The sequence below is a fragment of the Pseudopipra pipra genome, chromosome 2 (assembly GCF_036250125.1).
Source record: "Pseudopipra pipra isolate bDixPip1 chromosome 2, bDixPip1.hap1, whole genome shotgun sequence".
Taxonomy (NCBI): domain Eukaryota; kingdom Metazoa; phylum Chordata; class Aves; order Passeriformes; family Pipridae; genus Pseudopipra; species Pseudopipra pipra.
This window is the reverse complement of record NC_087550.1, coordinates 16,645,849-16,660,298: the sequence shown is the minus strand read 5'-3', so window position 1 is coordinate 16,660,298 and position 14,450 is coordinate 16,645,849. Positions and strand designations below refer to the sequence as shown.

The 14,450-nt window shown below is 35.0% G+C and overlaps 1 protein-coding gene across 2 annotated transcripts in view; it reads left to right on the top strand.

The window, feature by feature from the left end:
* The window catches only part of LTN1 (listerin E3 ubiquitin protein ligase 1), a 30,876-nt gene extending 16,998 nt beyond the window's left edge, over positions 1 to 13,878 (top strand). For both annotated transcript variants that reach the window (XM_064644025.1, XM_064644026.1), the window contains 14 exons: positions 516 to 675; positions 831 to 935; positions 1,196 to 1,338; positions 3,206 to 3,341; positions 4,449 to 4,593; positions 6,118 to 6,331; positions 6,607 to 6,844; positions 7,561 to 7,635; positions 8,488 to 8,674; positions 9,107 to 9,278; positions 10,583 to 10,797; positions 11,309 to 11,503; positions 12,124 to 12,291; positions 12,812 to 13,878. In XM_064644025.1, coding sequence (XP_064500095.1) covers positions 516 to 675; positions 831 to 935; positions 1,196 to 1,338; positions 3,206 to 3,341; positions 4,449 to 4,593; positions 6,118 to 6,331; positions 6,607 to 6,844; positions 7,561 to 7,635; positions 8,488 to 8,674; positions 9,107 to 9,278; positions 10,583 to 10,797; positions 11,309 to 11,503; positions 12,124 to 12,291; positions 12,812 to 12,874 — 2,216 coding nt within the window. In that variant the 3' untranslated portion in view covers positions 12,875 to 13,878. The remainder of the gene's footprint in view (positions 1 to 515; positions 676 to 830; positions 936 to 1,195; positions 1,339 to 3,205; positions 3,342 to 4,448; positions 4,594 to 6,117; positions 6,332 to 6,606; positions 6,845 to 7,560; positions 7,636 to 8,487; positions 8,675 to 9,106; positions 9,279 to 10,582; positions 10,798 to 11,308; positions 11,504 to 12,123; positions 12,292 to 12,811) is intronic.
* Positions 13,879 to 14,450: the final 572 nt, after the last annotated feature.

The window sequence follows — 14,450 nt, the reverse complement described above, 5'->3', positions numbered from 1 at the left end:
GCATCAGGTGGAATGTAGTTTCTTTTTATTTTTAGAGTGCTCAAATGAAATTAATAATTCTATCTCCAAAAATCTCACCATGATGAGAAGTGTAATTGCTTAGTGTGGGTCTTTGTAAGCTAATGAAGGAACCACATGCTAGCTCTTGTCATCAAATTTTTTTGGTTTTATTCTGGACTTAGATCTTGATTGTCTTGTCTGCAAGAAGTATATGTCAAAAAAAAAGAGGAGAATAGAGAGGAGTTGTAATTTGTGTCATGCTTGCTTGATTTGCTTTCAAATTTCTTGAATATCTAGAACAGATTACTGTAGCTTTTTGTTTTCTTGTATTTTATGGTACAATGGTAAATATCCAGTTCATGCTCTGAAGCACCTGAGATTGTGTGTAAATATAATACTTTTAATGCATTAAAAACATTAAAAAAAACAACAAAAACTTGACTTGAAACATCTTGCTTATGCACTGAATATATTCAGCAGTCATTTGTAAACAACAGTTTCTGTTGTTTAATTAGTTGCAGAACTGTTGTACTCCTTACAATGGATTGAAGAACTAGAGAATCCTCCTTCCCTGCTTCTAGAATATCTTCATATGTTAGAAGAGATGCACATCACATACAAGAAGTTCAGTACACTAAGTAATACAGTTAGTCTTCAGCAAACTATATTTGATAGGTGAGTACAAGTAAAACAACTCTGTCTTCACATTTTGTGTTGTATAAAGTGCCACTATATTTCCTTCTCTGTGTTGATTCAAACTTCATCCAAATGCTTTTGTGGTGCTCTGAGCATCTGTATATATTAACCAGGGTCTTTCCTCTTCTTTGAAGATCAGAGGAACATGGAAGACTGTGGTCCTTAACTGTGGCTAAAGTGATCCGTGCAGAAAACACTGTATCCTGGGAGAGGAGAGAACTTTTTAAGACAACAGAAGGGTATCTTAATACTGCTGCCTCTAAACTTCCAGTTTGTTGTGAATGTTGATAATGTTAAATAATTCTTATTCTGACAAATGACTACTGAGGACTGAAAATTAAGTGCTATATGTGTGTGGCATGTGAAAGTGAGACTGCGTTTTAGTGTGTGGGATTAGTTACATCAGAGGATATTAGATCATTATGAAACAATTTACATTTTGTTTCCTAGTTAAATTTTTGGGTTCATTTCATTCTTGATGTTTTGCTTGTATTAATAGGTTTCTGCCATTAACAGAGGGCAGATTGCATACACTTCAGTGTTTATCACCTTTCTTAATTGAGGAAGAAAAGAGAGAACTTGTCTTCCACTGTGTGGCTAAACTTATGACATGCACACAGACAGATCTTTCCAGCACTGATGGTATGTTCTTACCTCCCTCAGTCTAGTTCATTAGAATTTAAGAACACTATTTTGTAATAATGTTTGCTTTTAGGTAAAATGTTTTAACTATAATAAAATTATTTTTTCTAGAAAGAAATGTTTTCTCTGTTGCATATTTCTTTCAGACAGTTTTCTGCCTTATTCAGAAAGTATAAGCTATACTGCCTGGTACAAAATTGGAACTAAAGGACTTAGGCTGAATTGTTAAAAGCATTTTGATATTGTTGTACTTCTTGTGTGGTCTATCTTATTTAAACACATCTGTAAATATCAAAGTTTTCAGTTAACCATTTAGGCTTTACACAGTATGCAAAAATATTACTGTTGTCAACTGGCAGTGTCATCATTGTCTTCAGATGCTTTGGCAAGAACTCTTTCACGGTTTACATACAATTTTTGAGTAGTTCCTCCAGTGCATGGCATGCAGTGTGCTCAGGCAGAACTGCTCTACATACACCTACAGCAACTGTGGAAAAATTACTTAAGAGGTGATTGAGATGTGTTATACTATTGCTTTGAATATACCCACTTAATTTGGGTCTATATTTTCACAAACTAGTTGCTTTTCAAGAAATTTATTTAGAAATGGTCACACACATTTATGAATTAGATGTAATTTAAAAGTACTTTCTGGTTTTTTCCAGTACTGCTTTTATATGTTTTTGCACATACTGTTATTGATCAGTCTGTATAAAAACTGAAATATAGGTTTTGTCTTTTTTAACGGGACTGTGCTTCCTTAAATTGAAAAAACACCCTATCTTTGGTGACTTTAAACTGTGGATATCTGTCCCTTGGCAGTGTCCTCAGGATTTCAGATGAATTCTTCAAATGGATGTCCTTAAAGTGTGAAAATTATCAGTGTTAGTGTCATGCAGCAATTGAGAAGAATCTTAAAAATCCTTCTGCTATGGTAGTTTCCCTAACTCTTACTCTTTGAACTTAGTTAAGCCTTCTTGGCTTTCTAAGTGAACCAGTGAGGCAAAAATTGTGTCTGTGAAACTCTAAACAGAAGAAAATGGGAAAAAGAATCCTCACTCCTCATGTGCTGTGGAGTGCTCCTATTTGTAATCTGCATTTCCTTTCTGCTGCTTCACAGTTTTCTAGGGATTCCTGAGCAGACCACATATATCCAAATTCACATTAAATGAGACATAGGCTGTTGGCTTACCATTCCAATAGTCTTTTTCTTTTCAGGTCAGAAAAGTGCTGGTAAAGTTGTTGTAAATTGTTGCTCAGCTGTTTAAGTGAAGCAGGGGTTTGTTTGGTTGGTTTAGCTATGCCTTTGTGGTACGTTGCCTTATTTCTTTGTCATCGCGCTTGTAGGAAATGTTCATTTTCTCCAAGAAATCGAGATAAATGCAGTTTTTCTTAAGAATGGAAAACAGTACTATTGCAACTTTCACTCTGAAAGTAAAAATTAACATTCCAACGAGAACTCCAATTAACACGCCATTAATACCAGAATTCACAACTCGCAGTTGCATTTCCTTCACCATCTGTCCAAATTATTGCTTAGCATACTACATTTTCAGTAGCGCAAAGAGATTTCAATCTTAGCAGGTATTTTTCCTTTTTTTTAATTGTATAAACTATCAATTAATCTTCTAGAAGGTGGTTTGTGTTTTTTTTTTTTTTAAAGTTTGCGTTGGATATGGTATTTCTGATTTAACAATGGCATCTGTGGGTTACATGTTCAAAGAAGAAAGCTTAGGTATTATCTAAACTGTCTTATGATGTTAATGTTACATTCAAATAAAATGATTCAGTCATTTGACACACATTTTAACATTTGTTTTGTCTTGATAATTAAGACTATTGAATATGTATTTTTACTGTATTATAGGAGCATTTGGGTGTCTTGCCATTTTGAACTCCTGCCTGAATGATAGAAGTGTTGATTGTGATCACCTACTACCTGGAATACTGAAAATAATAATATCTTGGAAAAATGATAATGAGGACAGCTTTCTCTTTAGCTGGTGGGTGTAACTTGGAGATAATTTCACTTTTTTTCATTTCTAAGACAAGCATTTAAAAATACAGACTAGTTATTAACTCAGACAAAATCAATCTGTACATTACAACTGCCATCCACTGTTCTATTATTACATATTTAAACTTTTGTAGAACTGCATTCCGTGGTTTCATATACCTGTCTTTAGGTATTTAATAACTCACACTGCAGAAAATTACCTGGATGGTTGAAGACTGGGAAACTAAGGAGTTATTTAAATGCACCTAGGTGTCAACTGTTTTCAAAAGCATTTAGAACTGACCAACTTTTGTAAGTGTTGCTGGATATCAGTTCTAAATTCTGATTGCTTATTTCAGTAGCAGGAAGAAAACCTGGATACCAGACTTAGATGTCTGTCTTTTAAAATTCTGGACCCAAAAATGTAACTTGAAAAGCTTCCAGCAAGGAGTGAAGATATACTAACATTCATTTGTCTTGACTATAGTGAGAAAAGTCCTGACAACGAAGTCTCAGAATAATCATAGAACCATAGAGTGACCTGGGTTGGAGGGCATTGTAAAGTTCGTCTCATTCTACGCCGCTGCCAGAGGCAGGGACACCTTCCACTGCACCAGGTTGCTCAGAGCTCCGTCCAACCTGGCTTTGAACACTTCCAGGGATGGGGCAGCCACAGCCTCTCTGGGCAACCTGGGCCAAGGCCTCACCAATATCTAATCTAAACTTATAATGTACAATATTTGGACACTTATAATGTACAGTATTTGAAGACTTGAGGACTTATATTTTTTTCTTAAATTATTAACTTAAAATTATTATTATTTTCCTTGCATTGATTTAATTGAAATTGCTAAATTTCATAGGTTATGTAAATCTATTACTCGAGCAAATGTGTAAATTTTAGAAATTTATGAATCTGTAATTTAGGAATCTTATGTAGTCTTGGCAGTTAATGTAGCACTCAGCCTTTGATAGGCAGAGTATCAAAAGCACATAGGGCAGAGTGTGGTGGTGCCAGACTAATTTGTCATGAGAGGAGGAGTGAAGGCAAGGATATAGATACTCATGTCTGCAACATGAAGGTACGTAAGCTTTGGCTGTATTTTTATTACAGCAATCTGAAAGAAACAAGTGCTCAGTTGCTTGGTTTGAACATTGAGATGATCCGTTACTTTCCCTTGTTGCTGAAGTATTCCACAGCTCCTTTGGCCGATAACGAGTGGGACTTCATCATGTGCTCCATGCTGGCTTGGTTAGAGGTAATGTGAAAGCATCCTCACTTTTGATGTGGTTACCTTTTTAATAATTCCCTGCATATGGCAGGGACACTTGTAATCTCAGTTTAACAAAAATTTGACACAATGTTAAAAAGAATTGCATAAAGTCCTGTGTGTGTTGGGCTTTGACAAAGGTCACGTGTAGTTTAAAAGCTATACTTTCCTGTTTCTTATTGTATATTGAGATGAAATCAGCTAACTCTTCAAGTAATATGATATTTAATAATGTCACTGGTAATTGGAGAATAATTTTGAAATATGTCTGTTCATAGAATCATAGAATCGATCTTGTTGGAAGCGAACTCCGAGATCATCAAGTCCAACCCTTTATCCAACACCGCCGTGGTTACTAGACCATGGCACTAAGTGCCACATCCAGTCTCATCTTAAAAGCCTCCAGGAATGGTGAATCCACCACCTCCCTGGGCAGCCCATTCCAATGTCTGATTACTCTCTCTGTAAAAAATTTTTTCCTAATATCCAACCTAAACCTGCCCTGGCACAGCTTAAGAACGTACCCTCTTGTCCTGCTGCTGGTTGCCTGGGAGAAGAGACTGACGCCCACCTGGCTACGACAGATGTTGTAGATCTCTGTGTTGGAAAATAATATTCCTTTAAGACCAAAGTCTAACATGATACATAAAAATTAACTGAATAAAAAGCAGTATCTGCATTTCAATGTCTAACTAATCACATGAAATATCAAAATTATATTCTAGCGCTGCTAGGAAACAGGTCAGTAGTCAGCTGACTACTTCCTGATTAAGAAAATAAAGATACAGAATCTCTCACTCTGTTATTATGCACTTAGAAGGGCAGGCTGGAAACTTCCATGTGACCATTCTTGCATGTGCCTCAAAACTATCTTTTTTTTTTTTTTTTTAAATTTAAAAAACAAATAATAAACTTGTGTGAAAATCTTGTGTAGATTAAGTGCTTGGGAATATTTTTAATTTATAATGATATTCCTTTTTGGGGGAACTAGTAAGAAGAAAAATAAAAAAAAGAAGAAATGTTGGGGGAAAAGAAATATTCTTCTAACAGCCACTTCAATATTTTCTAGTTTTTAATAGCATGTTGTCAATTCCCTTTTGCAATTTGGAAATGCAAATATGATATTGGTAAAGCTTTTATGTTTGAGAGAGAATAGTGAAAGCACTTCACAGACCAGTTTTGTCTCATTGGACTGCACAAGTGTTCCAGGTGTGGTACATTCCTGGTACATTCCTGTTTGAATTTTCTTTCTGTCATTATAAAGAAGGTTATATAACGGAAGCAATACAGGATTCTAAATGTTGGTGAGACTTTGAAATTAATTTCAGGAAGTCTTACTAGAGTATAATTTACATTTTTAAACACAGCCCGCCACCCCAAATAATTTTCAAATGGTCCTTGCAATTGAATCTTCTTTGAACTTATGCTTTCTGGTGTAAACAGGGAATGTGAAACATACTTTAAAGCAAATTTATGGTTAAGAAATCTTTCTCTTTGTCTATTTCTTCCTAGACAACAAGTGAAAACCGTTCCCTTTATCATGTCCCACTTGTGCAGATTTTTGCTTGTGTTAGTTGTGACTTGGCATCTGCCCTTAGTGCTCACTTTGAAGCTGCAGCTCCTGAAACTACTGAAAATCTCCCTAAGAACTTGATCAGTGAATGGAAAGAATTCTTTTCTGAGGGAATCCACAATTTGCTGTTACCTTTGTTGGTGAAAATCACAGGCAAGTAAATGGCAAAGAGGGCAATAGCCAGGCTGTTCTGAAATAGAACTGAATGGGCTGTATTTTTGAATTTATAGGAATGTTATGTCAATATAGTTTATAAAAACTCAGATTTTTTAACACTTACGTGCTAATTAGGAAAGTAATTGCACTTAACCTACTGATTCTTAAGATTAGATGGGTGCTGCTAAGTGCAGTCCTGAGTTATTTCTAGCAATGCTTGTTTGTGATATCATCCACACGTTTTGCATCACGGCTTGTCTTGTTTTATATAGGAGAAACCAAAAATGCATCAGAAGGTTCTTTTCAGAACTCTGTGTTAATATCTTTGGGTGAAGCTCTAACTTACATATCGAAGGACCAGTTGTTAAACCATAAACTGCCACCGAAGTTTGTTGCAGGCCAGAAAACAAATCTTCCAGATAAACTCCAGACTCTACTGAATACATTGTCTCCATTGTTGCTTTTTCGGGCTCGACCTGTACAGATTTCTGTCTACCACATGCTGTATAAGTAAGAATCAACAAATTTTGCACTTTCTTCACCTCTCACCCCACCCCCACCCTTTATTTTTTAAATGTGCTGTAGAACGTGCACTTATAGCTGCATGTTTAGCAAAACCATTATGGGCAAAAATTCTTAACTGGGCAATTTGTGTTCTATATTGGAGAACATTATATAAAGTCATGAATGCTAAGTATCATAATTGTAAAGCTACTTATTTTTACCCCAAAATGTATCCTAAAATGTAAACTGAAGTGTTCCAGGTTTGATCAGCATCTGACACGATCATTAAATAGTATGACCTTTTTATTTTCACTAATTTAGATAAGGCATTAAGAAAGTGAATAAAAATAGGTAGTATTCTTGTGAACTTCTTGGATATCTCTAATACCTAAAGAGAGAATACAGAATTTGAAAAATAGGATGTGCAATAGGCTTTATTCTGATAGAGAATTTTATTTTATTTTAGTATGTCTCAGGAAATGTAAGAGATCTGGAAAAGAACTGAGCAAGGCTACGTGCTCATTCATGTCACTCATGAACTTTGCAATGGTGACATGTCTCTTAAAGATTCTGTGTTGTTGTTAAGGAATAATTGCCATTATTTTATTGCCTGTCAGTAATATTGACATTGACAAGCAAAGAACTACACATCACATATATTAAAATAATTTTTAAAAAAATATTTAAAAATTATATATGACTTTATTTCCATATTTCTATAGATTAATGCCTGAATTGCCTAAATTTGATGACGAAAATCTCAAATCCTATGGTGATGAAGAGGAGGAACTGGCATTGTGGGTATTTTTTCCCTCATTTTTTTAAGACTGTTTTCCATATTTTTAAAATGTGTTCTAAGATTGAAATATGCAGTAGAGTAGTCATCTGTCAGAAGAAGTTAAAAGAAAAAAATTACATGGCTATGACAATAGGGTCATAAATATTTAAAATATTCAATATAATTGGTTAAATCCGCCTTTGCTAAAACTGGAGACAGTATTTACAATTTTTTTTGGGTAAAGTTACTAGACTAAGTGCCATAGATATGCTTTATCTTGGAAAATCTTGACAGATTTTTACTTCTATTCAGAATGTGTCCATCTGCACAGGTAACTTCAGGTATTTGAAACTCCAAAATCAACGTGAGTGTTTTATACAGCTTGAATCCAATAAAATCTATGCTTTGAAGAGGGAGTACTGTAACTGGTTAAAATTAGTTTTATAACCTCAGCCCAATGATTAATACCTTTCCTAACTGTGGAGCTGCAAAAGGCTTTTTAATCCAAACCCAACAGTGATCAGGAGATCCATTGTTCAGTTGCTCCTTTGTTGGTGTGATAAGAAAGCAAGCAAAGCAGCTATCCATGATGTAGGTTAAATCATCTCAGCCATAGACCCCTTCCAGATTAAGCAATCAGCATTCAGTTTAAATTTGTCTTGTAAGAAGGTAAAAACACCAATTAAAAAATCCCTATATAGTACTGGTGTGTGAATTTGAAAGTAAATTTTCCTGTAATAAAAGGCCCCTTTTTATGTTCTGCATGCGTGGCTTTACTACCGTGACTTTCTAGGAAGGCTATGAACATAAATTCAGTTAATGCTGTGCTCAAGATTGGAGTTTACTATTCCAGATAACATTTTTTCTGTAGATCACCTCCAGCAGCTCTTATGTCTATCCTGGCCACTCAAGAACTCTTGCTAGAAAACATCCTGGAATGCATTCCAGTTGGAGAATTTGCAGTTATTCAGCCCCTGAGTGATGAGTTCTGCCTTGTTCTGGGATATCTTCTCACTTGGAAGTTAACATTGGCTTTCTTCAAAGCAGCTTCTTCTCAGGTATATGTTCAGTCTTTTCATTTTAACTGAATTTCTTAAACTACTTATTTAGTTTGAATCTTGAAGTTTCATCCAGCCTTGTTATTAATTATGTAATCCTACCTCTTGTTTTTGTGGAATTAGTGAAATTCTGAAAGCATCCCTGGACTTAGATTTCTGCACTGCTATAGTTGAGGGTGGTAATATTAAGAGGAATGAAGAATTAAGATTCAGTAATAGATGATTCTTGCGTTTTCAAACAAGCTTGCTACATATTACGATCTTCTAATCATTCAAAATGGTGCAGAGAACTAAATCGCTCTTCTGAACACTTGTTCTGAATCACAGTCTTGCTTTTCCTCCCTGCAAGGACATATTTGTATCATTTACAGAATAAGCTATATTTATAAAGTGTGTTTTGTATTTTTTGTGTATTTTTTTTAATGGTACCAGCTGCGAGTTCTCTACTCACAATACCTTAGAAGAACTAAAAGCTTGAACAAACTGCTTTATCACTTGTTCAGGCTTATGCCTGAAAACCCTGTCTTTTCTGGGCCAACTTCAGAAGTTTCAAATAAGGACACAAAAACCTTCTTTACTGAAGAGCTTCATTTAGATGTTAAAGGTTAGTAAACATTGTATTTGTGTATTTGAGAGAGCTGTTATATTGCAGAAGTTTAAATATGATTTTTTTTTGCTTAAAAATACTTATTTAGAAAATCTTACCTATAAAACAGATACAGAAAGACAAAGATATACATATGTTTAGAAATCTTTGGCTAACACTCCCCATTTGAAACTTTATCAAAGTTGAAATGTTTATCAGAAAAATCAAGGACAACAAAAAACAGGAATAATATGTTGCTACTATTGAAATCTGAATGTAAAGATTCCAAAACACTAAAAATGTGTGATCTATTCTGGGACCATTGCTTCTAGATATATCTTTTTAATGCTAAATAGAATTTCCATTTTTTCTTGTGTTTCAATATATAAATACAAAAAATTAAAAAATATTTTAATATATATATTTTAAATGTTTGAGACGCTGTGTTGTTTTTTTCATGCTGTTCTGAAGACCCAGTTAATCAGTGATGATGAAAGAAGATACATTGCTTTTTTTTAGCTGAGAAACATGAAAAAGAGTATTAGTTTTTAAAGTTACTTCATTGAAGTTTTTATTTTATGTACCTGTGTAGGTATAAGCAAAGAAACTGAGTTTCATTTCTTAATTTTTTGCTTGAACATCACTATGTTGCAAAACAATTTATCTGGATGACAGTTAAGAAAGAATTACTACCATGACAACCCAAGGGAAAGATTTCCCATATCTCATCATAGAATCAGTAAGGTGGAAAAGACCTCCAAGATCATCCAAGTTCAACCTTTGATCAAACACTACTGTGCCCATTAAACTGTATGACTAAGTGCCCTGTCTGCTTGTTTTTTGAACATGTCCAGGGATGGTGACTCCACCACTTCCCTGGGCTGCCTGTTCCAATGCTCAAACACTCTTTCAGTGGAGAATTTTTTCCTAATATTAATCTGAACCTCTGTTGGTGCACCTTGAGGCCATTTCTATGCATGAACACTGCAAACCTCAGCTGTTCTCCAAACATCTTATTGCTTGTTCGCTCTAAAGTGAGCATTTTGTAATTTCTATAATATAAAATTACTCTTGACTTATGGTAGTCCACATGTGAATTTTGAGGTGTGAAGTATTAAGCTAATAAACAAAGAAACCAGCTCTGGAAGAACAGCTGAGTCAAACAAGCCCTCAGAGCAGCAATAATAGGAACATGTATTTGAAATACTGGTTACCACAGTTCTTTTGAGATCATAATTTTTGTGTGTGGTGTGGAGGCACCAACATCCATGACTAATGTGTTAAGAGTATTTCAGCATCCTTTCTTTCCCTCCCCGGGACAGGAGTGCTGTCATCCCAGATTCCGCACTTGGCCTGCTCTGTGTACCACATAACGCTGAAAGACTTGCCGGCCATGGTCAGGCTTTGGTGGAATAGCTGTGAAAAACGTGTCTTCAACGTTGTAGATAAATTTACAAGCAAATACGTCAGCAGCGTCCTTTCTTCCCAGGAAATATCTTCTGTTCAGACCAGCACCCAGTTGTTTAATGGCATGACGGTTAGTAAGGCTTTTTGTCCTTTCTTTTTATTTACTTCAGTTTTTCGCAAACATTTTAAGAAATCTGACTTCTCATAACCAGACTGTGGTTATGAGTGTTTTATATGATTGCATTTTTGTTGTTCTAAATGACTGATGAAACATAGTTTTGCTTGGTATCAATATATTAAATTGATGTTTATTAATATTCTGTTTAGAAAAAAAATGAAAGAATGGGTTTCAGGATGTTGGAGAAGTTGAGGAAGTGGAAGATACTGTTATCAATATACTACTTTTTGCTTTTTAAAAAAAATGTAACCCATCAGTAGATTGGAAAATGGCTGGTAATTTCCTTTTAGTTTGCCAAGATATAAGTAGATTTTTGTTTTCTTTGAGAAAAATGTTTACCTGGTCTAAGAAAATTATTTAATACATACAGTAACGTATTTATAGTTTATATGATCTGTGTTTAAAGACTAGAGATGGTGAGTATCTCTCTGGAGTTTTTTTAATATGTGAATTTTCTTCATAGGTAAAAGCTCGGTCTGCAGCACGAGAAGTCATTGCTACCTATTCAGTTGATGATATCTTTATTGAACTAATAATACAGCTTCCACCAAATTACCCACTGGGATCCATAACAGTTGAGAGTGGAAAGAGGGTTGGTGTGGCTGTTCAGCAGTGGCGTAATTGGATGCTACAGTTAAGCACATACCTTACACATCAGGTGGGTTTAAAGAAAGCTCCTAGTTTTGAAAACTTAAAAGTCCATCTAATAGAAAAATATTCCTGGTAATGCAATATTGTATAGATCTGGATAATGGATCTCATCAGTTGATCGCAAAGCACTTCATAGGATTCAGGTCACTCTTGCCATCTGCTTTTTTCCAGATGCTTAAACAGAGGTAAAATGATCAGCCTGCTAAGTCCCGTTAAATCCATAGCCTGAGTTGAAAATTCACTCTTAAGACACGGGCCAGTGTTTGCCCCATGTGGCAATGCCATCTCAACTATAATTTGAAAAAAAAAAACCCAAAAAAATCAAACCTGAAAACCCAGTCCATAAAATTCTCTAAAAGACTGGTGGTTGCTGAAGTTGCATGGTCTGTGGTTTAACAAAGCAGTTATTGAAATTTAAAATCCCCTTTTAAGTGCTCCTAAATGCATTCTACCTCTGTGATGAATACTCGCATTTCTGTAGACTATCATAAATTACTCACTGCGTGTATTGCACATAATTTCAGATTATAAAGCCTTCAGGCTTTCTTTTCTTCATGTGTTGATAAATAATAGTAGGAATAGTCCGAAGGAATTCTACAGTGTTAACAGCTCTTTTTCCTCTGTTAGAATGGAAGTATTATGGAAGGCTTATCTTTGTGGAAAAATAACGTTGATAAACGTTTTGAAGGCGTTGAAGATTGCATGATCTGCTTTTCAGTCATTCATGGCTCCAACTATTCTCTTCCCAAAAAAGCTTGCAGAACATGCAAGAAAAAGTTTCATTCAGCTTGCTTGGTAAGTACCTTGACTAAATCTTTTTAAATAGGCAAAATATCCTGGAATCATAGAGCAGTTTGGGTTGGAAGGGACCTTATAGCTCATCTAGTTCCAACCCCCCTGCCATAGGCAGGGACACTTCCACTAGACCAGGTTGCCCAGAACCCCATCCAACCTGGCTATCCATATAGTTTAAACCATCTAGTTTAAACTTCTAGTGTAGTACCATCAATTTTCCACTTTGTCATTGGAGTATCTGGGATTAACTGAACTCATAAATTATCTCTGGATTTTGTACTAAGATATAAGGGCATGTAATGAGAGGGGCTCCTACAGAGTGTGTCTGTAATATGTGTATATACAAATACATATGTATATATACACATGCATACATGCACAAGTGGAAAGGGTTTTTTTTAAAGTATAGTTAATGTTTTGGTAGTTATATTCATTGGCAAATAATGATTATTATTGATGTACAGCGTTCCTGATATTCAGCTTGCATTTGTATATTAAACAGCTGTATTTCTTTTTTCAGTACAAATGGTTCACATCCAGCAACAAATCCACGTGTCCACTCTGTCGAGAGACATTCTTCTGAAATAAAACTGCCTTTCTTCTTTCTGCGAGCTGAATAACATGAAGAGCAGGCGATAAACTGTATGTTGAAAGAAGCAAACTCCTTGGAAATAATGTCAGTTACTTTAAATTCTTCACCAGTGGAATATGACACATATTTACCTCTGGACTGTTGTTTTTGTAAGTTTGAAGAGTCTTCTTTGATATAAAGAAAGAGATAACAATAATTTATTTTAATTGGTATATTTTTAAGATATGTTAAAAATTTCAGAAATAATGCAGAGTTATGTCTGAGAAAGTGGTGTTTAAGCCACAGCATAGTTGATTAAAACCTCTTATTTTAGGCATATTCTAACATGGTGTTATGTAATTAACCCAGATCATACCTCTTAATATAACAGGTGAATATAAAAGAGGTGGTATAAAGACTTGATTTTTGATTATGATGCATTCATAATAGTCCCTCTTATGGAGGAAAAAAAAATGTTGTTGCTGTTAGACATTAAGGCATGAAACTACAGTGATAATCTTCTGTTAAAGCATAAAATTTAAACATAGCCTGTTCTAAATTAACGTTTATAAACTGAAGTTTCCCTTTAACAGTTTCTTTTTCCCAAAACTCCTCAGCCATCCAGCAGCCTAAAAACATGAAAACTCAGAAGCCCAACTAAGTATAGAGAGCACAATCATTCCTGCATGACAATGAATAACACCATCTATTTATTGCTGATTGGCTTCTAAAGAGAAGGCATGGACACTTATCAGTCTTTGTTTATCTTCATTAGCTGGCAAATTAGCTGTCGCTGAATGTCCACTGTACTTCCACTCTCCTATAATAATAGGGACTCATAAGTGAATATACAGATGTATCTGAATTTAATAGCTTTCAACTATACATTTTTTCATGCCTTCTTTTTTTTAACAGCGGTAGCATACTAATATATTCCAACCTGGATGATATTTGTGGTGGATTTCTTTGAAAAGTCAATAAAAGGGGGGAATAAATAAATTTTGTCAATCTCTGTAGTCTCTGGATTGCTGTCTCTTCCTCTGTGTGATAAAAACCAGGTAATGCTTGAAACGAGCCATGTTAGACTCTTCTAGCAGACCTTAACAAATGCTAAGTGTACATACACACATCTGTAGATGGCAAATTTCAAAATTAAAAAAAAATTACCTGTTGTGTCACTAGTTCCCAGTCTTCACCAGGATGATGGGAGCATAACAGGGATCACCTCTGGCAGAACTCACCTACGTTCTCATTTGGAGTGCATTTCGAGAAGTACTTCCACCAAAGCTGCAGCAACTGGAGAATTGGTTCTCCACCAGGAGAACTGCCTCATTAATTATTTAAGTGGATGCATGTATTTCCTTTTCCAAGTAGCCAGTTGTTAGATAGTTCAGTGCAATCATTCTTTTGTTCAAAGCATGTTGTTTTATTACACTTTCTGTTCTGATTTTTATTATTCTGTCCTTTATAACTTAAAACTGCACACACTGTTGAGTGTTGTGATCTAATGTGCCGGATGACTGCTCTCTTTTTATCTTTGATTACCTATTTTAAAAATAATTCTTTAGTGATAACTAAAATCTAGACA